The following is a 26,961-nucleotide window of genomic DNA, read 5'->3' on the forward strand; positions in this document are numbered from 1 at the left end:
GGCATGAATTCTGCACACAGATATCTTGCAGTCTTTTCTATCTTTTGATAACTGATGAGTTCTTTTTACTCATATTCTTAACATTTTGAAGAATAGTTGGCCATGAAAATCTGACCCTCTTACCTTTTCCTAGATAATTCTTACTTCTTTAAGGTTTACACAGGGATCACCCTCATCATGGCTAGAGTAAGTTTGGGTTCCTCTTATTCTCTCTTCAATACATTTTGTATCCTGGCACATCTGAATCACTACATATTTATCTATGTGGCCATATACGCCTCTAGAGCACAAGCCACTTGAGTAGAGGGACAGAATTCAGTCCCCAGCAGAGTACAATGCTGCCATTCAGTAGTGCATGCAATAAATGTTCACGGGATAAACAGCTGCTCAGTAAAATGAATCTCACCACTTTACAAATAACATCATTCATTATGATCACATGTATTTATGAGTACATAACATAGGACTATAATAAAACAGGGTTCAATAAACTTCATTTAATGTATCTAAAAGTCATTCAAGCAAATCCAGATATGTGCATGAGACCCAGGAAGAATTAAAAACTCATGGTAGAGTAATGCTGTCAGAAATGGTCCTCTAGGAGCCATTTAATTATCACTGAGTAATCTTCCTAAATACATATATACTTCTGGAAACACAACTCCATGACTTTATATATCACTTAACATTTCATTACCTCAAATCTTGTCATCTGCTGATGGATGATCATTTATATTTATTTAATATTTCATGAAAATATTTAGGGAACCATTAAGTTGCCTAAATAATATTTTATTATCATATTATATTATTAATATTATGGTGTTACATAACGTAAACACATATTGCTGGCCATATGGTGTAAGAGTATCCTAGCTTAATCTCATCAGGTGTAGTGATAAATTGCATGGCGCTGGAGAAGTTACTAGCACTTGGGGGGCATCTGAGTAAGAGGATGCTACACTAGATATACCCTTCGGTTATTTAACTGGCCAGGGCGGTGATAGGAGGTCATCGGATAATATAAAATAGGAATCAAAGAAACACGTTTATTATTGCTATGCTAGGAAGTTCTGCAAAACATTCAGATGACAACATCCTGAGGTGACATGGGGCATTTCATTATTTTATGTTCAGTGTCAGGTAGGTATTGTCATGGAGACCCGGTGACAGAGCACACTCTCGGGTTTACACTGAGCACCCTCAGTCTGGTGTTATTTTGCTGAGTGGACCTCGTGAGAAACAGAGACTGTCTCTGTGTTGCAGATATTTTTACCTAAGCCAGAAGATCCCTTATACAAAACTACGATCCACTGATGGATGACGTTTCAGATATTACTGGTTTGGGAATTCTTGAGCAAAGGTAATAAATAAGAAAATCAAATACACAGTAAGCTTTGTAGCTTAAAATAGAATACAACTGAAAAACGATATAAACACATTATTTTCACATGGCTCTAATACCAATGCACTGCTCTTCTCTAAATGTAACATATTGCTTAACTTGAGAAAAATTAGCTCAAAAATATTCAAAGGAAAGGTGAAATAAGTGACCTTAAATCCAAAATTCAAATATCAGACCAGGGAAAGATAGTATCTCAAACATGTTTTGATGAGCATCAATAGAAAAATAAAACAGTTATAAAACATCTGAAATCAGGCATAACTCCTCAAATTTTTGTTAGAATGGCTTAAAATTAATTATATAATTTTAGTTATCTGTTTAATTTTAGAAATATTTTGAAAAAGACTATAAAACAGAGGCCTTGATCTCCCCAAATACATTATTTATCCGTGGTTACAAAAATTACAAGTTTGGAAATGCTGCTGATTAGATACTAAGGACTCCCAAGTCATAGATTCTTTGTAATGAACATGCTGGATATACATGTTTTCTGGCCCACAGTTAACAAGTTAACACACATCCTGTAAAAAAATATTTTTTATGGTTAAGGCAAATGTGATTGAATCAACACAAAATCTAACCTGTTCAAGATGAAAAAGCACATTTGCTATATCCAAGACCCTTTCCACTGTCTTCTCAGGATCTGAAGTGTCTTCTGTCCTGTTGGGTAGATCTTTGTAAAGAGCCATCTGCCATCTAATAGCAGGATCCTCCACCTGCAGAAAAAAAGAAAAACGTTCAAAAAATACAGTGTAAAGAGGGGAAGACACACTTCTGAAGAGTCAATCTATAGCTATTTACTGAGCATAGCACGGGGTGAAAACATGACGCAGAGATCAAGACAGAGAAGTAAGTACCTTGTACTCATGAAATTTATCGTCTGGTGAGGAAGGAAGACATCAAACAAACATTTACAGTTGCGACAAGGGCTACTAGAAAGAAATATAAGGTACCTGGAAGTTTAACCTAACCTGTCGGTGGTTGGGAAGATTTCCCTAAACAAGTGAAGTTTCAACTAGGATTTAAGGATGAGCTGGAGATGGTCAGGGAAAGCAATCTTTTATCTTTCTCTTTTCCTTTCACAGTCAAACACTGAGAGATTCACATATTTACTTTAGAGACCATGATATAGGATCACATTTATCTATAAATACAAGGATGCTACAACAGAGCTCAGGCTCACTGAAACAAAGATATGAATTAATATAAAGCAACGAAGGCCTACAAAACCACATTCTTGCAATAAACCAATCCACAGACTCTATTTTTTAATACTGTTAAACTTCCCGAGTGAAAGATACAACGGAATTCTGAATGTTTTTAAGAAATATTATTTTAAACCATAGAAACTGACAAAGACAAGCATCTTTCCAGGGATACAGCACTTCAAAGAAATAATTTAGATTAACTATGTCATTAAAAACGGGCACAGCAATACTCGTATGTTTCTCCACCCATTAAATATTTCCTTTAAAAATGGGAGATGGAGGGCAATGAAGCAGAAGTAAACGAACAACATCTACCTAGCCTGAGAAAGTGTAGTTTGAAATGTTAAAACTAACTTTCATCTTACAGGCAAACAGAGAGAGAGCTCTGTGCACTGAACGACTTGTCAACACCATTTGTCTTTTGATAAAACAAAATGTTTTCCTCCATATACTTTTTTCATCTGAGGACTCTGGTACCTCTAGATATTATTCCTTCCAATACACAATCACTCCCTCTTGTCCTCAGGATTACCAGTCTTACAATTTCAAGACAATGCAGTCAAGAAAGAGCTGGGAACAAAAGAACTCATTGCTTGCAAGTCTGTATATACATGAGGGCCGTGGGGCCTATTTTTATATACATGGGGGCCTTGGGGCCTAGTTTTACGCCTAGCTTAAAAAATATAGAATGAAATGTCACAAAGAATAAGTATTCATTATGTCTTTATTTTCAGGTTTCATTCGTTTGGAGGTGAAATATTGGTTATAAATATGCATCCTTTTCAGCTTTTTTGTTCCTCCTGACTCCTCAATACACAGCATACATTGTCCAAAGTATCCCTACAAGTAACCTCTAGAATATAATGGAAGAATTTCCTCCTGCTTATCCAACACATAACTTTTTTTTTTTTTTTTTTTTTTGCAATACGCGGGCCTGTCACCGTTGCGGCCTCTCCCGTTCAGGCTCCGGACGCGCAGGCTCAGCGGCCATGGCTCACGGGCCCAGCCACTCCGCGGCATGTGGGATCTTCCCGGACCGGGGCACGAACCTAGGTCCCCTGCATCAGCAGGCGGACTCTCAACCACTGCACCACCAGGGAAGCCCCAAGATATAACTTTTATTTGACTGTTTCCTGGGAGTGGTATAAACCCCTTCTTAAGAGGTAGTGAATACTTTCTGTCTCTATGTGGGACCATGGTTCTCAAAGTGTGGTCTCGAATTCCCTGGGGCTTCCGAGATCTTTTCAGGGGCACGTGATTGGCTCAAGTGCCCATGCATGTAGTATAAAATTGAGGTTCAGCTGAAGCCTTTATGAACATTTTGAATAATGTTAAAAATCTTTTTGCTATCTGCAAAGAGATCGTGCTCTTATAGGAATGAATCTCCTACTCTGTTCAAGTTAAAATTAAATGGATAATTGAGTACACAACAAAGTACACATGAAATTTGCTCTAAATAATACTTGTGCATTGTGAGTACTGTAAAAGCATGTCACACCTTTATCATATTGTGTTCCAAAGTGTTAAAAGAAAATGAATACGGTTTGGATCTTTGGAAAGAAACATTATAATACCCAGTAAGGGATATATTGTACTATAGCCACTAGTTTTTGACATTTGGACATTTTCACAATTAAAAAAAAAATCCTCAGAAGGGACATCTGAATAGAAGCAAAGAGTTGAGTCAAAATAATAAATTGCTAGACCTCTCATATTACATAACAGGTCCTGTAAACAAATGAAGAGTTTATCCACTACTATGAAAGCATTTCCAAATAATGGTAAATGCTTGGACTACAAAAACTACTTTGAGCAAATTTTTTACCCACCATTAGAAAGTATGTGTTACCTTGGTTTCCATTCATGTTTCTCTTCTAAATGTACACGGGTTTTGCTATTACATTAATTCTTGCTATCTCGTATGTACTGACTCAAATACACTTATTTAATTTCTGAGCACTAGGTGTAAAATATCAGATTTTCATAGACACCTGTCTCCATGTCCCAAAGGTCCTCAAACTCAGCTATATGAAGGAAATTCCCAACCTCTATTTCAACTGGCGACATCTTTTTTCAAAGTTTGACAATCTCCGATGATCTACTTTAAAAATACATCATTTGTTATCTTGAGAATCATTAATACAAAAGGATCTGCAAGCAGGATAATGACTGATTAAGATGATATATTTTCACTACCTGACTTGTTAAAGTAACATTATTTGTAGTACTCTTCTAAAGAGAGATTAACTAGTTTATAGGTGCTAAGTGTGCTTTCTAATAATATTGGGCTTACCTTGCCTTGTAAGTGAATATTACTGCGGATTATATCTCGAACTTCATCCTCAGTGTCTTTCTGTCAAGAAATAAATGTTACCTAAATGAAGTCTTATAATGCAGCGACTGTCACAAGTCATTAGAAATAAACCTCTTGAAATAGTATATATTTGAATAAACATCTTTATAGGATTTAATACATGCAACAAGTGTATTAAATCGCTCAGATAATTAATATCTGGGGCTTATCGCTCAGATAATTTTTTGATATTGCTGTGACTTGAAACAAGACAACCACCTAATTTAACTCCAGTGAAAGTGCCCTAGATTCAAGACAACTGGATTTCCAGTTCACAAGAAGTAGGGCAGAAGCATGTTCCCTTGGGTTCAAACAGAAGCATGTCTCCAGCATTCTCTGAAATCTCCACGAAGTCATGTTAGCACCCAATAACATCCCCAAGGATCCAGTAATACTGAGGAGCATATCCTGAGAAGCAAATATGAGACAAAAGCCAATGGGCCTGAATCTCTGCAGCTCCCTTTCCTACAATCTCCCTTCAATTTGCTCATGGTAGGGTCTCAAACTCTGGATATGAAGAGAGTTGCTTCAGGGTGGGAACACGGGAGGGAGAACATGTCCTCCAACTTACATGAATAAAAGACAGCAACCCCAATGTATATTTTTGAAAACTTGCATCCTCTCTGTGTAACCACGAAGAGGAAAACCAGAGACCATCAAGAAATCTTGAGAACTTCAATCTTGATGTTCACAAAGGAGAAAAGCTGCTGATTCAAAAGTCAAATTCGTATCTAACAACAATCAGCACAATACATTATGCATCTAACATTCAAAATCACTCTTCATAAGTCTGCAGAAACCTCTCATCACAAATTTGATATAGTTCGTATGAAATCCATTTTTTTCCACTACCAGTGACTTGTTGCCATCTTTTCTCTTTGGTTTCTGAATATGCCCTGGGGGTGATTAACGTAATTTAGAAATAAAAACAGCCTCCAAAAAAAATATCAGGCAGTCTTTGTGTCTGAGTCCTAGGGCCTGTGCAGAAAAATTGCTTAATAAAGCATTCAATGCAAATGAAATACTGACATAGAGCAGTGAGACGAAGGAATCCAAACACATGAGCATCTGGAGGTTGAATGATCATTCCCACTGGTAGGAACAGGAGCCTTACCAGACTAAATCGATTTTTGGCCAGAGCAATGAGCTCCTGGTCCCCAGGGGCACAGATGTTCAAGCCAATGGGCAGTAATCGCTTCAGGGCTGCCACGATAAGAGAGGTCTGCATGGAATACCGGTCTCCTTTGCGCTTCATTTTCTTCCTTTCCTGATCAGAAACAGCTGCCTACAGAACAAAGGTAAGTGTTGGAATCTGCAATGACTTCTTGCCTCATAGGACTACGAGCCTTTTCTAACTTGCCTGTAGTTTCCTCTTCCTCGTTTTCTGCTGGTCCCTATGGCTTAGGAATCCCACTGAGGACACCCCTTCTCTTTCCTTCTCAGCATCTCTTGCTGATTTTAAGTCCTGCTCTCAGATTCCCAAATCACTAGAATTTACTGGTAGGCATTTCTAGATAATCTTTTTTTTTTTTTTTAAGAAAAAAGGTTTATTTATTTTTTTGTTTCTTTTTGTTGTTGTTGTTTATCTGGCCACATCATGTTTCCTAACCATGGATTGAACCCAGGTCCCCAGCAGGGGAAGCGCTGAGTCCTAACCACTGGACTGCCAGGGAATTCCCTCTATATAATTTTAGAAGGAAAATGCACATTGCAATTGTAGAGGGGCATGTGGATGCATGAAAAATCCATGGTAATTCCAGATACTGCATGATTTATGATTTTTGGTGGTTAACAGGAAAAAAAATTAAGAATAAATGGTTTTTGCTTTGACAAATGCTTGCTTTGCAACACACACACACACACACACACACACACACACACACACACAGCATATGCAAAACTCTCATATATTTGCCTTTTACACAGGCTGAACACTTGTCTCCCCAGGGCCTTAATCTAGACGTAATATACTAATCAGTGTTACATAAATATTCAGGATTATCTCTGGATAACCTGTTTACAACTGAGAACAGCCATGATGCTTCAGGGTTCTCTAGTGATTTTGTTGAAAACTATGCTTGTGCCAGGGTCACCTCCAATGACGGAGTCTAATTTTCACTGGGTAGCGAGTATTCTTCTTTCTATTAAGAGGACATGTTCTAATGTTAAAATGAAAATAGCTGTCCCATATCCACTTCTTCATGCACGTTAAATTTCTTTGTAATAATAAACCAAACATTGAAGATAGTTTTATGATAATGATATACTGTAATAGTTTGGTGCTGAGAAATTCAGAAGATCATTTAATATACAAATGATTTGCTTTCCCCAAAAGAAGGCAAAATACATCACAACGTGATAATGAAAGAAGTTTTTTGCAAAGTGAAAGTACTGAAACATCTGAAATCAGATGGTAATGGTAGCTGATATGTTAATACTATATATTATATAATGTATTATATTATTACATATATAGTATATATTGATATATCAAACCTACAATATCTGAACCACAGTAATAAGAATCATATTCACTTTCCAAAGAGATGTACTTATCGTGTGGATCCCGCTTTTATCTGTACCAATTTGTAAGAAAGTACTGTCGGTAAGTTTAGTAGAAAAAGCACAGTGAATAATTATTTGTACTATTAAATTGATTAACCCATAAAAATAATGAATCAGTGGTTTTACATGAGCTCTCTGCTAAAAGGAAACCTAACCACACTGATAAAAATAATTACCCAAATGAGGAACCACCATCCTAAAAATTAAGGAAATTGATATAAGTTATGCAAACATATTTCTACCCAATACTGGTAATTTAGTGTTTACAAAACAATATTACTCAATACATTAAAGTCTAAATTTTACTGGTGCTGAAGTTTTCTTTGATTTTAACTTGTAAAGGTCTTTTGGCTTTACTGTTGTAAAAGTAGAAGGAGCTTATACCTGGCTTGATATTTATAAATATTTAAGCAACCTTATAATAAAAATAATTTAAATCAACACTGAAGGCAACTCTACACTGCTCAGTTTTGAGAAGTACTAGATAAATTAATTCCTACTTATGCTCCAAATATCATCTTGCTTTCTATACCATAGGAAATCTGTAAACTGAAAAGAACAGTCAATACATCTTTGAACTTTTATGAGTGATAAAGTTCACTGTTGGTAGGACGAAATTAAATATACGAGCAGTCAAATATCCTCATGTACGTCTCTAAGGGCTGTTTTTTCCTTGTTCAGTGTCAATTTCCTCCCCAGACTATGGAGCTCCATTAGGGAAGTGGCCAAACCTATTTTGTTCCTTTCTTATATGCAGAACCAAGCACTGTGCCTTACTCATAGGAGCTGTTCAATAATTTGAACAGAACTGCTGAAACTACTGAATTTGCACAGTTCATTTTCAATCCTAACATTTGAATCAGATATGAAGACACAATAACATGGTCAATATGTAGGCACTGAGGGAAGAAATGTTCACATATGGAGATCTGGGAAAGTCATTCTGGCTTACACATGATTTAACTTAAACTTTACACTAATTAGACCAGCCTGTTTTGTGACCCATCAAACATGCATTGTGCATCTGCTTTAACCACTGAAGAAACAAATGCATTTAAAAAATTAAAATAGAGTGTGGCTCAGACATCCAAAATGGAGCTCAGTGGCCACTGTGAATGTGGTCTGAGACACGATCCTGCATCACAGAGAACTTGAATTTTCTGAACTGTACCAGTCTCAAGGACACCACCAGCCATTCTCAAAACATCTGCTAGCAGTTGCCAGCTGCAGCATTGTAGTCTCAAGACCTCCTTGGTAACTATGCAACTCTTTCGGACCCCGACCAATCCTTACTTAACAAGCATACTTACTTCTTGCCAGGTCCAGTCATAATTTTTGACAAATAACTTATGTAATTTTGCGGTGTTTGCCTTTGTAAATCTCCCCCATTTTTTAGTACGGTGGAACATAATTCAACTGCTTCTTGAATCTGTGTCTCCCGGGTTACAGCCCTCAGTTTGGCTCAAATAAAACTCTTTTCTATTCCTATTACAGATTGTTTATTATTTCTGTCAACAGCATATTTAAGGAGGAGAGTCGGATAAATGACCTCTCTCTTAAATCAATCTGTATGTGTGTGTGTGTCTGTCTGTCTCTCTCTCTCACATACACACAGACACATGCACGCACCACAAATATATCTCCAACAATTTCACCTAAAATAACCTAAAATTTAATAGAGGACCAAGAAAAAGGGAAGAATTTTCTAATATTCCTACAAGAAAATGGCCTACAACCCCCCCCAAATAGACAGAAAATCATAAATGATTTATGAAAATTTAGACATATGAAGGATAAAAGAGCCTATTCATCAAAAAGACAAGAGATTACAAGTTTTGGTGAGAATGTGGAGGAAAGGGAACCCTTGTGCACTGCTGGTGCGAATGCAAACTGGTTTGGCCACTGTGGAACTGCATGGAAGTTCCTCAAAAAATAAGAAAAATAGAACTCCCAGAGTATTATGGCCAATTATACATGCACTGGCCTCTCTCTGGGCTACATATATTTTGCTTTAAGTCAAAATGAGCTTCCCTATCCCAGATTTCCTATTCCAACTTGGTCTGCTGGCCAACTAATATACTCTTCTAATTTGAGAAATGGCACTCCATACAGATAGTGATGATTATCCCTGCTCAAGCGACTGGCTGAAGACTGATGTGTGACAATGTGTCCTTTGGCTGGTGTTTGCATTTGGTCTCAATCTCTGGCCAAAAGGAGTTCGTTTTTCCTGCAGGGCTCTGGGAGGGTGGCTCTATCGGCTGCTGTGACACCTTAGACAGACGGTTTAAGGTCTTGTCGCAGAAATCCCTGAAGCTTTCTGCATCTCTCTGCTCTCAGCATTTCAGGAGGGAACACCTCTCTGTTCATTTCAGTTTCAGATGTAAGACCTCTGGCCACACTACTGGTATCCATTCTTGACACCAGACCCAAATGATACAGCTTTTTGGGAGAGAACTTCCTCAGCCCCTGACTACCTTCCACTTCTGAATCCTTCTTGCCATCCGTGGTCAGAGCTGAGAACCTCAATGATACTGATAACAACTGCAGTTATGACACTGCTATGACCAACCAGTGACTCTCAAATCTGTCCAAATGTTGACACATGCATATCATGATTACTTTAGTAAAACAATATAGGTAACATGTGAGTATATTTGACTCCATTGTTTGAACTAGAAACATTTTTTCTAGGAAAAAAGTTTATTGTACTTACACAATATAAAATGTCAAGCACATAGGCAGGCAAAAAAAATTTTTTAAAGCAAAGCATAGTCGCTGATTTCTAAATTTTTCATCAATATTACTGTTATTTGCGAGCTGTCTCGTCTCAGAGTGTTAGCAGTTATAGGTAAAAAGACTAAAAGGGTTAACAAAATTTGGGGGGGGGACGACATTCAGTTTGAGATGCTCCTATCCATTACTTTTGATTTTTTTCCTGAAAATAGGAGTAAATGTCAATGGTTGTAGATGCTTCAGTTTAGGTTACAGGATGTACAATGCTTTGAGTGTATGCTTGGAGAATCATTGGACTAGCATGATGGAAAAGAGGGAAGAGGATGTCTGTAGAGAGGTATGCAGACCTCTGCTCTGAAGACCTTTAATTTATCTTGAGTTTGATAATACACTGGAGTCATTGTCATCCTCCAAAAGAAAACACTGACCTCTTATGTCCTCTCTCTATGCCTTTGTTAACACTGGCCTACGTTGACAATATACTGACAAAGCAGGGTAATTCACTAACAGTTTTCAGTTCAGAACATCCCTGTGACATATATACTCTTAGTATATAGCATCTTCTGAAGGAGCAGTTCCTCACTCTTTAGGCTTACTGTCTGCCCAGAGGAAAGAAAATTTATCATCTTTTATGAGTGTTTCAAGAGCACAGATGCACAGAGTAATAGCCTGTAGCAGTCGGACAACTGTTCTAGTCACGCAAAGCTTCAGCCAGCACATTAGCTTTGAGTTCATGTGTAATCGTATCAAATGCATGGCATCCACATCTCTGAATAAGACTAGAGTACTGAGTGATGCTACTTTTTTTGTCCTGGTGGTTGCCAATGAAACAAGTCAGATGGGCTCTTGGGGTTCATCTCTCTTCCTGTAATTTATTGAGCTGGTCGAGACTGATTTCCGTGGCCACAGTGCCACACTATTTTGCATCTTTGGCCATTTGGGAGCATATTTTGTGTGTTACCCCATCTAATATATTCATTTTCCTATTTAGTGGTAATTCAAAAGATAAAGGCACATATTTTTCAGTGTTTTGAAAGGTCCTCCAGTCCCCAACATGAGTGATAGAGAAAAGGAAAATTTCCATTTCATATGTGAGAACTTAGAATTCATCCATGTGGTTCTTAAACAATGCAGCTAATTATTTGGCGGTGTATTTATTTGACACACATAAATGTACATACATTTCCTCTGATGAATACATATTATTGACTAATTATATCTATATTATACTGATTGGCAATTTTGTGAGTGTGTGTGTATACTAAGCATATCTTTTTTTTTTTTTTTGCGTTACGCAGGCCTCTCACTGTTGTGGCCTCTCCCACTGCGGAGCACAGGCTCTGGACGCGCAGGCCCAGTGGCCATGGCTCACGGGCCCAGCCGCTCCCCGGCATGTGGGATCCTCCCAGACCGGGGCACGAACCTGTGTCCCCTGCATCGGCAGGCGGACTCTCAACCACTGCGCCACCAGGGAAGCCCTGAGCATGTCTTTTTATTGTGATGCCTTGACATCGTGGGCCCTGCTGATCTCTGAGTGCCCCTCCCAGAGTTAGTCAATTCCTAGAGGTAGAAAATTACTTGCCTGCAAGCACGCCTTTCATATACAAACCAATCAATTCAGAGTCCTTGTCCTCCAATCACCTCCTTTATCTGAATCTCAATCCACCTGCCCTCATCACCCAGGGCCAGGTACCAGACAACTAGGGACAGTCCTTACACCCCAGAGCCCACTGAAATGACTCAAACTAGCCAGTGCTAAACCTGCTTACCCTACCTCGTCTGCTCCTTTCCACAGAAACCATAATAAAGGCTCTTGCCCACTTCTTCCCCTTGCTCCCTCCGCCTCGTGGCTGACCCTGGTGCTTCCCCATGTGTCCTCACTCTACGCTGTGCCTTCTGTTTCCAGGGAACTGTGAGTAAAATCTTCTTCCTCCATGACAGTCATTTCCATGTCTACATGTCTTGCCACACCTGATTACAATAAGTCCCAGGTACCCTTAAAACTATGTGTGTATGTGTGTTTAATCAGTAAACATATTATCAAATCCATCAAATTCCAGTTACAAACCTTCAAAAGATCTAAAAAATATCAACCAATTCAACTAATGAACATAAGTTATATTCACACATTTTCTAGAAGGTAAAACAGATTATAGTAATACCTTGGACATCTTTGACTTGGTGTCCGTAATAAGGAAAGACATATTGTTGATTTCATTTTGTACCACGAAGTTCTGCTCTTCTCTTTTGAAATTCTGAGAAGTCCCAAAGGAAGTTTCAATTAAAACCACAGATAAGTAGTTCATGTAATAGAGGTTACAAAGGAACCCAAACTTTCTACAAAGGTAAGTAGTAATTTGATATATAAGACTTATAAAGAAAGGAAACAAATAGTTGAATATCAAATGAGGGTGCTTGGCTGGGGGCAACAATTCTGGGAACTAGATAGAAATATGTCTGTTTCAAAGATGGGAATACTAAGGTTCAGAAAATTTAGGTAACCAAGTTGCACACCTACCAAGGGGTAGAATGAATACTCAAACACCAGCTACCTGGTGGAAAGCATATACTGCCTTTTGGGATAAACACAGATTTCCTAAGGGCATGCACAACTATAACGCAACTTTCCATTCTGTCAGATATTTTATCTACTTTTTCATATACCCTAAAATTATTTTATTCATTTTTAATTTAGGAACATAAAAACACGGGCAAAGTCAAGTGTTCAAGCAGTGGTAGTAGTGAAAGCAAATACAGAATAAAAGCAGAAATAATCACAGAGCTTTAAAAGAGAGGTTAACAATCTAATTACACGTGTTTCTTTTTTAAAGGAGCATAACCCAAGCAAAATAATTCCGTAGTAAGCATCTAACTATGTTAATAATTGATGAGTAATAAAAGATTTTGTATGAAGGACAGTGAATAGACTAAGCCTCAATTTTCATTCAGCTCATATTAACATTCTAATTGTACTATTAATAATATTATAACTATTCACATAGTTTTACCTTTAAAAATTTGGGTTAGAACGTACATAACATATATTAACAGATTGGTGTTTAAAATATATCCATGAGATTCAAAAGCACGTATTCAGATTCTTTTTCTTATTCTTGAAACTCACACTAGGCATTCATCTAAAAACCTACTGATTACGATAAATACTCAGCACAATTAAAAATCTCTGTGATTGTTTGAAGATAAATGACAAAACTCAAAAGAAGGCTTATATTGCATCAAACTCCCCAGGGAAACCTAGTCTCTCTCCTGACCAGCTAAGTGATACTAAGGAGATGACCTTGAGAAACACTCTGATAGGTATTTACTAAGGGAATCGGAAAATTCATTAAATTTTGCAAGTCCTGGACATATTCCAGAGAGTAAGCACTGTCAGTATTTTCCTACTTACGTGGGATTTTGACCAGTAGATAAACACCTCTGCAACCATGCGGAAAAGGTCTTCTGCTTCTGGGTTAGGCTCTTTTAGCCACTTTGCCCTAGATCACATAATAAATAAAGTGGTGTCTCAGTTACTCCCTAAAGTTAATTAAAAAAAAAAAATCACACTCCTAAAGTTAAATGTGAAACCAAGTAAACTGAGGGTGAGCATGCTTGTCCACAGAGCTCATAAATGACTTCAGTGTACAGCTGTAACATTTTAAATAATTTAAACATGTAACTGTCCAAGTGCTAGTTTTTACACCCACAAGGCAGACTGTTCCACAATGGGATTTCCAATTGTAATTTTAAGATGTTTGGTGAAATTCACATCTGATACTGTCATCATTGTGAACAAACTCATTGCTAAGTAGTGAATGAAGCAATTCCACTGGGACGTATGAACACAGTAAGGTTATGACTGAATTAGAGAAATTAAATCACTTTTGAACATTCTACCTGTTATAGTCCACAAATCTAATCAAGAGCGGGTAGAAGGCATAGAGATCTCTGGCCAGCGTGGTGAACTCGTCTAGAATGAGAAGTTCAGCCTCGGACATATCCCCCCTGACCTCGGATTTCAGATGGTCTTCCTCTGATACCACCATAGCTGCCTTTTTCTTGAGTTTCTCCATTAATGGCAAGAAATGAGTTTTCAAGAGCTGAGGTTTCACTTTATTTATAATAGGCTGGGAAAATACTGTTTGAAGACAGACATTAATATTCCGCTCTGCATAAACATTCATTAAAATGAGGATTAGATGGTCATCACAACTGTACAGCACGATTAAGCCTCCCTCTCCTCCAGCACATGCCTTCCTTTAGAATTCAGCCCATGCCTCAGTCCTTTTTCTAGTCCCAAACCTAATTACATAGCTGCTGTTCAAAAATGATTACTGAATGGAAACTGATGTGCTTCCTTGTTTTCAAAAAAGAAGGAAAGAAAGAAATTGGCAGCTAATTTAGAAGTTTAAAAAAGACATTCATTCACTTTGGAAATCAATTATTTTCACACAAAGAAGAAAAGTCCCCAAATGGAAAAGTTCCCCCAGCCCATTTTTTAGAAGAGATACACACCACTGAATACTTCTATGAGACCACTACCTACTTAACTACTACGCCATCTCATTATAACTGTCCCCATCCTTGTCCCAGTGGAAGAATTAGATTACATATAATACTGCTCTTTTATTTAATAATAGTTGTAGTTGTTAGCAACAGGTCTAAACTTGATTAGGCCATTTTTTTCAATTTAGTTTTTACTTTATATCGGATTTACAATGCTGTGTTCGTTTCAGGTAGATGGCAAAGTGATTCAGTTATACATAAACATATATCCGTTCTTTCTCAGGTTCTTTTCCCATATAGGTTATTACAAAATATTGAGCAGAGTTTCCTGTGCTATAGAGCACATCCTTGTTCATTACCTATTTTATATATAGTAGTGTGTATATATTAGTCCCTCCCCCTCACCTGTCCCCTTTGGTAACCGTAAGTTTGTTTTTTAGGCCATTTTAAAAGGAATTTTTTTCTCCCTAAGAGTAACATACATACACTGGGGAAGTGTATAAAAGAGAAATGTTAAAAATCAACCATAATTACCCTATCCAAATTAGTAAGACATTGGTGTATTTTTTTTTGGAAATTTTCCCAATAAGTAATATCATACGTAAACTTCTGAATTCAAATTTTTAAAGTTCTTCTTTTAACCCTCCATGATATTCTGAATATTTTCCACATCATAAAATACTGTTGAAATCTTAATGTTTGAAAAAAAAGCGTAATATTCTGGTAATATGGATGTGCACAACCTATTTAACCATACTCTTGTGGCTGGGCATTCAAATTGCTTCCAATTACTCAATATAAATAGTGCAATGACAGAGCAGCTTAAATGTAAATATTTGTATCTTTTGATGATCCTCCCCCATTCCCGTTAAGAGAGATGACTAAACCTGGGTGGCTTCAAACTCCAGTTTTATTTTTGTCTCTGTCTGCAGAATCATTAATTTTTACTGCTGTGTTCACTGATGAATCTTAGCGAGATTAGTCAAATCTAGAAAATGTTTACTCACTTAAAAGTAGTAACTATATGGAAAGTTACCCAATGTCTGATTAAATCTACTTTTTTTTTTTTTTTAGAACAGCATGACAGAAGTAATCCAGAATAGTTTTTGAGCACAGAGCAAATATTCACAAAGATTGAGATAGAAAAATTTTAGTCTTCTGTATTTCAAATCTTTTTGGAAATAAACAAATGGAAGTGGCACATTCCTTCCCAGTCTTACCTGCTAACCTTTTCATCCAGGCTCCCTCATCAATTCCCAAGTTATTATATATGATTTTCAGGATATTTCCCAGCAGCGTGTTCATGTGCTCTGAGTTCAGAGCCGTGCAGCACATCTCAGCCCTTCCTGGATTATTCTCAGGTCCGTGCTCCCACCAATGAGACATGTAGCTACACAGCATGGGCAGGATAACTTCCATCACATGTGGCATTTGCGTGTAGCGAATACCGGACTCAGCTAAGTCCACAATTTCTTCCATGAGTTTCTCCAAAGATGGTATATTTGGACAAGCATCTTCGACATTAGTTGGCAAATTAAGAGCTAGAGAAGCACACGTACAAATGACATGGATTCAGTGAAAGAAATGACCCGAAACAGACACAAGCAACCATTTCACACTGGGCTTCAAAACTCGGCCAGACCTGGCATGCCTTCAGCTGGATTCCTCTCCTTTTTTTTTTTTAAAACTGAAATGTAGTTGATTTACAATGTTGTGCCACTCTCTGCTGTACAGCAAAGTGACTCAGTTGTACACATATAGACATTCATTTTTTATATTCTTTTCCATTATGGTTTATCACAGGATATTGAATAAAGTTCCCTGTGCCTCTCCCTTTTCCCGTGGCAGGTATTTCAAACTTTTTTTCCCCGAGTCCCTACCCAACCACCTGAAGATCACCAGATGACCGATCCTTCTACTTCAGAACAAGTAGGAATATCAGATGTCTCTTCTTCCAGCTGCCTGCTCTCATCATTTCTGTGTCTGGTCTCACATTCACGTCTGTTCCCCTTTTCAGCAGGAGTTCTGAGGTCCCCATTCATGGTTCACCTGTGTTCTGATGCTGTCTACCCTCCAGCAGCCACCTTGCTCAGGACTGTATTTCCAGCTCCTTCTTCTCTACTGCCTCTTCCGCACGCAGCAAACCTATCTACACACGTGCTCAGCTCTCTCCTAGACTGTTTACACCTTTCCAGGTGCTCTCCTAGCCACAGAATTGAAGGCTTCTGCTTTTCACCACTGAACGAATTTATTCTTTTACAATCCTTATCTTACTAAGTGTTTCAAGGGCATTTCACATCACTGACCAAAGTTCCTTTTCCTAAAATCCCCCTTTTCCTTAACTTCAATGCATTCAGTGTTTCTTGACTCTCTTCTGAATTTTGTCAGTCTCCTTTTGCTAACTCTTTTCTCCTTGCTGAAGTTTTAAATATGGGTTTTCTTTAGGGATTTGAACTCACTTCTCTTTTTCAGATTATATGTTTGCCTAGGCAATTCTTGCCATTCCTACGGGCTTCTGCTGTAAGAGAATAACTCTCATAGCCATATTTCCTAAAGTTTTTTTGTGTGTCTCATAAGGAATGTGTCAAAAGCAACTAAAATATAACGGGTCTAAATTTAAACTTGACCTTTCCTCTCCAATCTACGCCTTGAGCCTGCACTACTATCTGGTGAGAACAACAGTATCCAATGAGTCACCCAGGCTAGAAACCTGGGAGAAATTCTAGGCTGTGATGCTCCTTCATCTCCTACAGGAGATGATTCTACCTCTAGGATTTCTCATAACCTCTTCACTATAGACTCCATCCAAGGTGTCTTGCCCAATTAGATTTCTTCTGCATTACCACAATCATTTTCTAACTGGTGATGCACACTCATTCGTCTTCCTTATTTCTGCCATGATGGAGTTCTAAAATGCAAAGCTACTCATGTTACTTCCCTTTTTAAAGCCAATAAAAGGATCCTTTTTGCCCTGGTACAGTCCCCACTCCTTACCTGACACAGGAAGCCTACCTCGCCTCTTTTTGGCTTTCCATTCTTGCCTCATCTTTCCTCTTTCTTCCCTGAAATCTACTGCCACCTCAAAGTACTTGAAGTTTCCCCTAACGTACCAGACTTTCAGTGTTCCTAATTTCAAGGCTCATCTGTACAAACTCTGCTAAGTCTTCCCAGGTGCTCTCAGCTCAAACTGCTTTTTTGTGTCCCCAGTGTTCTTTATTCTGAATTCTATCACGTATATTCACCAGTCTCTCTACCTCTACTGCAACTAAAAACTCCCTGAAGAAAAAAATCAAATCTTATTTATCTTTGTATACACCATCTTCTCCATCTACCAATAATCATTTGTTGAATGACTTGACTAAGAAAATGAATGAAGGAGAATCATTAAATGCAATTCCTTTCCTTTGTTATGCAAACGGCGTATTATAGAAAATAAGTGGGGAAATTATCTGCTCTGTGTATTTCCTTATCTGTAACAAAATAACAATCTGCTTCATTCTTGATTCATTACAAAAATATTAATGAATCAAAAACCTTTAATAAGACAACTTTATAAGACATGCTTATACACATAATTAACCATCCAAACTCAACTGTGTTTTATTGTTTACAAATATATTGTGCAATTTATGTAGAAAAATATTGCTAAGTTATATTCAACATATTTTTCTTTAACTTCCTCTGTGATATGAAATTCGAATCATAAATTAGGCAAATTAAATAACGATTATTCAAGTTTTTAAAAGGTTCTTTACTTGAAAAATTCACTATAAAATCAGTGTAACCAGTAGCTCCCATATAGACATGAATTACCCAGAGAAATGATTTCATCAACAGAGAGGTATGCATTTGTGAACAGCTAATAATTCTTGTTCAAGTTGGGGGAACTCTTGAGGGCTTTTGAAAAATGATTAAAATAAAATATACTTTATCGGACTTAGAGGACCAAACTATCAGAAAAACATCACATGAAATAAAACTGTTCCAATAAGATAGACATACCCGGTGAACCAAGAGAAATGAAAGGTACAAATCTATAACTGTAACAAATAAGAATACCATACACTTACTGACTACCTATAAGAGGTAACTGAATGACCTATTTTTCCATATCTGCTGCTTATTCTGTTTTATTATTAAGAGGGTTAATTTGTCTGTGGCTCATTGACTTAGAAGAAATTAAACTAATTTTCTTTCAGAAACACTACGGAAATAGTATACAGCATTCCAAAAAATTCCAAATAATAACACCTAAGAACAAATGACATGGAGATAATAAATTAAAATAGCCCATTAAAAAATCATGGTCAGAAAACACAACAAATGTCATTAAGCTTTAGCTTCAAATATCAAGTAGTGCACATGCTTCTGTGTTACCTGCTCTCTCTCGAGAAGACTTAGTATTGTAGATGGAGTAAATGTTGTGTTTGTCGAGATGAGTTTCCAAAAATGCTACAGGAAAGGCACCAGCAAAGGCAGCCAGACACTCTCCTAATGCAGAACGTTGCCTGTAAGTGGAAAACGCTTATATTTTTTAAGTCTTCTAAGTGAAAAACTGAAGGAGTTATATTAAAATTGGAAAGGTAAACCTAAAAGGACAATCATAGTGCTACTGCTACTGATAAAAACTAACCCTCAAATCCAATTTCTATACTGCAAAACATCATGTGCTTTCAATAGCAAACTCCCTGCCATTAAAAAAAAAACACACCTAAATCATCTGTCAGCTAAAAAGAAGTTAAAAACAGTACAGACAAAAATAACAACAACAAGAAAAAAAAACCCAAGCCCTGTAAATTCCCTCATAAGTTTGGACATTTTCCTTTTTTTCTTTCTTTCTTTTAACATGATGACCTAAGGAACAATTCTTGCCACGTGAATAAATGGATTTTGATAAAAATTTTAAAAATCAAGTACTAATACAAGACACAAATAAAACTTTCTGAAAATTTACCATGTATAAGTAATTTCAGGGTAGCTATGAAATATAAGGACATATTAGATGCTAAAAACTATTGATAACACTTAAAATTAATTTATCATTTTCAAGGGAAGGAAGGGAATCAGACTGTGATCAATTTAGTCAAGGCTTCCCTTGCCACTGATATAAATTCTCTCTCCCTCAGTTACCTACTGAATCCAAGGCTTTACTGGCATGTTAAGTGTTTATTAAATATAGAATAATGTGAGAGTTATTTCAGCAAATTATGAACTCCTTAAATGACTTTGAATATGTATTTTATTTAAAAGTCAATAAAATGGATCAAATTAAGAAAAGGTTACATAATTCTCTTAGACAGTTTTAAATTTCTCACTAAAAAAAATACTTAAAATTAACAGTCTGATTATCTAATATTTTAATTAAAAATGACTAGATATATATTCAGCTAGGAGAAAATATCCCTTCATAGAATGACACTGAATAAGATAAAGTTCAATTGAAACATTTCATTACTAAAGATAATTTAGGACATCAAGAAATTACAAAGAGCATGGGCTTTGATTCAGACAGATCCAAGTCCTGATCTTACTCCTAACACTGTGTCACTCACCATAGGAAAATTACTTACCCTTTTCAAGTTTTTCTTTCCTTACCTAAAAACAGGGATACAGAATTGCAAAATTTCTGGCACACAATATGGGTTCAATAGATGTTTTAAAAGAATGAGAAATACTTTATTTAAGAATTTAATAGCCTAAAATGTTTCATATATGACCCCAAAGTAGATCATCTATTTCCAGACATCTGACTGGGCTAGTCCTTTTATTTCATTAATAATTCATCTGAATTATTTAATAATTCACTTTAAGATATAAATTCAATTAGTAACTCTCAGATCAACTCTGATCATTTCTGTTGCTATTCTGGAAATAGCAATTTTTCTTTTAGGTGAGTTGTATTAAAATAACTACTTTTCTTTTTAGTATAGTGTCATTTTTTTCAAAATACCTTTTACTCACCTTCAAATTTTTATTTTTATATTCTCCCAAATTCACTTTGTAATTGCAAAGTTAACTGAAAAAATATATATCTTTTTAAAGAATCTAACAGAAAGATCCCAAATTCTATCAAGAAAAATACCCAGGCAAGAGTAATAACAACAATAACAGTAACTGCTGAGGTATGAGAGAATTTGGACTACCAGATATTAAAATGTATTAGAAAATAGTAACAATTCAGCCTAGATGGTATTGCTCTAATCATTTAAAAATCAAATAATTTAGAACAGAATAGAAATTCTAGAAATATAACCTAGCAAATATACTTAGTATATGATGAAGAGTTTGTTTTAAATCAGTGAATAAGAGAAATATTTAATAAATCATTATATTAGAGACGTGGTGGACAATTTAAAAAATTGAATTCTACATAACACCAAAGAGAAACAGGAAACAGGCTCATTTCCGGTAAATCCCTTCATACTCCAGAGACAATCATTTCAGACATTCTATGCCTCCCTCAAGCTTCTCACACTTGTTTCTTCAACTGTCATCTGGCTGAAGACTCAACTCAGACTTCACTGAGACAATGAAGGCTATTACACACAGACCATTTACACCTGACTTATCTTCTACTGTTTCCTGTTGCGTAGAGAAAGTTCTGAGTCTAAAAAGCCCTGTTCTCCAAGATGCGTTCCTGATCACCCTGTGTCATTCTCTGTACCGTGTGCCAACTCACACACAATAACTTGCCCCTGTTACGTTCATCAGTTTCCTTGTTTTGTTTCTCTCCCTTGATATAAGCTCTCTGAGAGCAGGGATCTATTTGTTCACTGTTGTGTCCCAGAACCTGACATTTGATCAGTATTTACTGAATGAACAAAAGGATTAAAAAGTAAATCTAAACAACTGAAAGCATGAAAAACCTAGGAGAATAAATATTTGAATTTCTAGCTATTAAGGGTATAGTATAAACTTCTTAAAATCATGAAACTAAGGAGATGAAACATGTACGGTATAATTGCTAGATCTGATTATATAAAAATCCAAAATTCTCATGTCATAAAAAACTATCTGCACATAATGATTTGTATATAAGCACTATAAAGGTAAAAAAATGCTAAAAGTCATAAAAGCAGGAGAAATAACAGGCAAGAAGTTAATAGTTAACAAATACAATGGTTATTACTGATCAGTAAGAGAATACATTAATAGAAAAACGGACAAAAAATAAGAAAAGGCAATTTATTAAAAAAGTACAAATGGTAAGGTAAACACACACACACAAATAGCTAGTAACTGGTAATGAGGAAAATGCATTTGAAAATAAAAATAGGATCCCATTTTCAACTAATAAATTTATAAATAGTAAAAAAGGGTAATAATCGGAAATGAGAAATGTGAGGAAATGAGAATTCTCTTGTAAAACTTTAAAGTATGAATTGAATCAATTTTTTTTAAAGATAGTAAAGATGTGTATCACAAACCCTTACTACTTGCATACTCTTTAACCTAGATCTCCAAATTCTGATAAAGGAAATAAAATAAATATACACAGAAAACTATGAACATAGATCTAGCATCATTTATGTACGTGAAAAAGAGAAAAGAGCCTACATGTCAAAAATAAAGGAACATTTCAATAAATTATAATACTTCCTTAGGATAAAATATTTTATAGCCATAAAAATCATATGAAACTATTGATAGTTTAACTTAAAATGCAGGTGAAACTTTAAAAATATTCAGAGTAAACTCAATTATCTTTTTCCATTGATCTACTTTCCTTTCTCTTTGTAATTGTCACCTTATTTTAATTATTGTTGCTTTTTAAGTTTTAATGTTTGGTAGGCCATGTGAATGCCGTTATTACTCTAATTTTCTCTCTCAAAATTTTATTGGCTAGTCTCATGCATTGATTCTTTCAAATAAACTTTAAAATTTTTCAAGTTCAACAAAACACAAATTTCTACTTGAAATTCTTTATAATTAAGATTAATTTGGGGAGAATTTACATCTATTCAATATTCTTCTCTCAGAATATCCTTTGACTTATTTATTTCATTTATTGGTCTTCTATTAGAATGTCTTTTTATTTCTTCTAACGTTTAAAAAAGCCCTCTTTCTCTTCTCTCTTCCACAGAAATCTTACAGAAGTTGCCCATGTGATCTCTCTTGTTCAGTTCAGTGGGGACACCTTATCTTACTTGACCTGTCCAGAACATCTGACTCTGCTAATCTTCTCCTCTTGAACTTGAGAACATGAAAAAATTAACTGCCTATATTCATTCTTATTTTGTATTTCCAATATAGAGTTAGAAACTGTACTAGCAGATTCCTTCGTAAGACTCATTAACGCTCTAAGTTTAAACTTTATATTAAATATAGGCTTTACCACTATGGCTTTACATTTTTTGTTCATAATTCGCAATTGTCTTTTATTATATCAATTCAAATTTAGCTTAAAGATTGTCTAATTACTCCCAAGGAATTCAATATGTCAATCTGATTGTTTAGTTTATAACTAAGGAAAAAAGTTATAAAGTGAAGACCCTTGTAATAAATAATCATAACACTTGAAAAAACTATTAATACAAAGTTGAACTTTTAAAATCTTACCTTTCCACATAAATACTCTTGCTGGTCCCCAATGCATACAAGCTAGTCAGAATTCTATAACATGATACCTGTACATCTTCCACTAAGGAAAAAGAGAATCTCACTTTAAAAAAAAACACTTGTTATCAATACATTGTCCTGAGAAAGTTTAGGCTAACAATAAAATTCCATATTAAAGGCATACTAACACTTTAATATTTGAAAAAAAAGCAATACAAGAACACACACACATAAAATGAAATTTAAGACCTTTTTCTCAAACAAAATTCTTTTCTGGAAGGAGCTGAAAGCTTTCTAAAGAATTATGCTCTGATTATACAGACAGAATATTATCAGGAACAATTGCTTTAGGTATAATAAAGGATTTCTTCAAGAATAAAACTAAGCACAAGGATATCTGGGAGGACAGGTCCATTTTGACTCCTTTTCCAGAGGGATATAAAGACTGTACCTTTTATTTTAACTCTCAAATGAACAAGAATAAGAATGCTAGAGAACGGGGTGTATCATTTATTTCTGAAATGACCTGAAATTCAAGGCATAAGTAAGTCGCTCTTGGAGCTTTTAAAGCTAGAAAATCAAGTAAAACCTCTCAGATGATCTCTGATCCAATAAACATGTTCAACAGGCAAAGAAAACTAAGAATCCTGGATTTCTAATGCCAACTCTGCTACCATTTCCCGGAGGACACACCATGACATGAATGGAGAAACCCTCCTCATCCCCCATATTTGTTTCTGTGTCCACATGGGGCTGTAAGTAATGCTCCCATTGGTTCAAGCAGTGTCAATGTCAATGTTTTGAAACTAGTGGTTATGTCATTCACTGATGAGCAAAGGTGGTTTTTACACAGAGCTGTACTTCACCGGGGAGACCTACAACACTGAGAGTCTGAGTGGGTGGGTCTGCAAGCAAGACCCACTCGACTGGTAGACAAGAGCTCATATCATCTTTCATGTTCATACAGGCAGGAGAGCAGGAACTTAGGTCACGTAGTTCCTTTTTCATGCAACCTTGGGCATTCTGTGGATATTTTTAATAACCACAGAATTCCAGCCAGGAACGGCTGATGAAATCCCCTATGAAAAGAGAATGAAACCTATAAACAAAAGATATTTGAACCACCCTAGTAGGTCAGTTATTTAGACACAGAATTTGTCTCAGCAGTCTTCAAATTTATTGGTAGGATAGCTTGCAGAAACAGTCTGCATCGACTCAGAAATAATCTGAAAACATTTAATGCTGCATGTCCTTCGGTGAAACTACATTAGAAAATTTCCATGGAAAGAGACACCACAGAAAGTGTAAAATTTGGAACTTGGATGTCAACAATGTGGGCGTGACTGTCCATAACCAGTACCTTACTGGTCCCTTCTGCGAATCCATGTGATTCAGAGATCTATCTCTATTAAGAACGGTTTTGGTTTTGTAATTCAAACGTCAACCTAAAGTGTTCTTAAAAAAACAACAAAACAAAAACATTTTAACGTATAAGCAGTGTTTGAATAACCTCGATGATGTGGCTGTTAATTTCTGATTGTACTATGTAGATAATGAAACTCTAAGTAATAGATTTACATACATATTAGATCTTCTCCGAACTGATGCTGGCCAATATGCTCAAATAATGATGACAGCATTGGCAACAGTGCCACCGTGGTATAATTGATAATCTGAGTAACACCTTTGGGTTGGTTTCGGGTGTGGGTGAACTGGCCCTGCTTAAGATTTTCCATCGTCTTCTCCAGATCCTCTGCGGCATTGTCCAGGAAAGCTCTGAGTGCACTTTTAACACTTTCCAGGCCAGTCTTCATCACAGTCCTAGGGAGTAAAGAAGAGACAGCTTATAGCTTGTGAGAGGAACACGTGAAATACAAATAAAACATGCTTCTACATCGTGTTTATTTTTGTCCATGACGACATTCACTCAGTCAACTCAATTTTTTAAAACCACTTTGAAGCAATTCTTTCCTATATACTTGAAGTTACAGCAAGAGCACTCCGTAAATGCATAACGTTTCCTAAATGCCTTTGTAGTCAACTTAATCAGGACCTCGGAGCAAACGGCAGTTCTAATGCTTTACGTTTTCCACCTGTGGTCTCAAATATTGAGAATATTTAGTTGATAACTAAGAAACCCAGCTCCTGAGTCAGTTTAGTTCATCCCAAATCCAACAAAACTAGAATGTTTTCTGAGGCTATGGATGTGAAAGAAACAGTTAATGCCAGCTAAACCACGTTACAGAATGATATGGATTTTTTTTTTTTTTACCTTAAGGGTAATAATCAATCTTTTCTAAATAAGCTCTGAAGGCTGAACTTTGTAGAGAAGTGACATTCTAAAGCCGCCATTTCTTGTAGAAAATGAAGGTGAATGGTAGCATCTCCTTTCTTCATTTATTATACAAAACACCTCAAATAAACTTTTAAACACAAAAATGGATAATTCAAGAGTATCACCGCATATTCTCTGTAGAAGACTTTTAGGAACTTTTATTTAGATGTATCCTGGATAATAAGTAAATTAATTGTACGGCTTAAAGGCTGAATCAATCATGCTAACCAAACTGGTTTTGTATTTGGATTTCTGGTCATTTTAATAGTAGTGCAGAGTAGAAAGTGCATAGACTTGGAAACTGGTATATTTCCACACTTACTATGCAATCTTAAGCTTCACTTTACTCATCTATAAAATGAGAATAAAACCTTCATATTTCCTATAAAGGTAAATGTTATTAGAAATATGGAGAACAACTATCCTGCCTTGAGGCTAATAAAACCTCTAGAGTTGTAGCTCATCATTTTTACCTCACATAATACAGTCCCAATTCAACCCTCAATTACATACCTAGCTGCTACAGAAATTACTTAAAAATTAAATAACAATATATATATGATCGTAAAAATAATAAAAGGCCGTTGTATTACTAATTTACAAAAGATATTCTTTTCACCTACATTAAAGTCTTCATTGCAATTCCAAAGAATAAAGACACTAGGTTCTTCTTCTTATTCCTGTATATCATTATTACACTCATTGATTTAAATCAAAATGTATCCATTTACCTTGCATCCAAAGTCTGACCCAAAATATGAAGACAGTTGACTATTGATGTTGCATCATTTCCTAAAGAGGAAACAAAAAGCTGCATAAATTGCCCAGAGAATTTCTCAAAGCTCTTCTTTTCTGTTAATGTTCGTGTTCCAAAAATTAGTCAAGGGCACAGTTCAGTAAGGATAACTCAATTCAAAAGAGTTTTTGATAATCAAGTTTAAAATCATGCAGTTTTTCTGCTTAAAAGTGGTTATGTGAATGTAAGTAGAAAAGCAATAAAGCACGTCTCATCAAACAGCTGACATACTCAAGAAGCATTCAAAGCACTGCCTCAGGCTAAAGAATTTTAACTAGATTCTTCAAATATATCCTCCTCCCCATACTAGCTCACCTTATTTTTAAATCATATTGTATGCCAACTTTTTAAGTCAGCTGATATCCTTTGTGAAATGAGGTGGGCTAAAAGTCTAATAAATTTAATTCCCTTTTAATTACCCCAAGTATATCTGCTTTCTTATTGCATTCAGCTGCATTGAGATGAATTAATTTGCCTGAATTCAACTGCATTGACATGAAC

At 36.0% G+C, this 26,961-nt stretch overlaps 1 protein-coding gene across 1 annotated transcript in view; it reads right to left on the minus strand.

Annotated features, from left to right (window-relative positions):
* The window catches only part of RYR2 (ryanodine receptor 2), a 510,050-nt gene that overhangs the window by 105,233 nt on the left and 377,856 nt on the right, over nucleotides 1–26,961 (minus strand). The window contains exons 64-74 of the mRNA XM_073793696.1: nucleotides 26,396–26,456; nucleotides 24,912–25,150; nucleotides 23,330–23,411; nucleotides 19,148–19,278; nucleotides 15,991–16,311; nucleotides 14,162–14,402; nucleotides 13,674–13,761; nucleotides 12,427–12,519; nucleotides 6,081–6,251; nucleotides 4,907–4,966; nucleotides 1,987–2,121 (exon numbers count right to left, since the gene is read on the minus strand). Coding sequence (XP_073649797.1) covers nucleotides 1,987–2,121; nucleotides 4,907–4,966; nucleotides 6,081–6,251; nucleotides 12,427–12,519; nucleotides 13,674–13,761; nucleotides 14,162–14,402; nucleotides 15,991–16,311; nucleotides 19,148–19,278; nucleotides 23,330–23,411; nucleotides 24,912–25,150; nucleotides 26,396–26,456 — 1,622 coding nt within the window. The remainder of the gene's footprint in view (nucleotides 1–1,986; nucleotides 2,122–4,906; nucleotides 4,967–6,080; nucleotides 6,252–12,426; nucleotides 12,520–13,673; nucleotides 13,762–14,161; nucleotides 14,403–15,990; nucleotides 16,312–19,147; nucleotides 19,279–23,329; nucleotides 23,412–24,911; nucleotides 25,151–26,395; nucleotides 26,457–26,961) is intronic.

The sequence above is a fragment of the Tursiops truncatus genome, chromosome 16, assembly GCF_011762595.2.
Source record: "Tursiops truncatus isolate mTurTru1 chromosome 16, mTurTru1.mat.Y, whole genome shotgun sequence".
In the NCBI taxonomy this organism is placed as follows: domain Eukaryota; kingdom Metazoa; phylum Chordata; class Mammalia; order Artiodactyla; family Delphinidae; genus Tursiops; species Tursiops truncatus.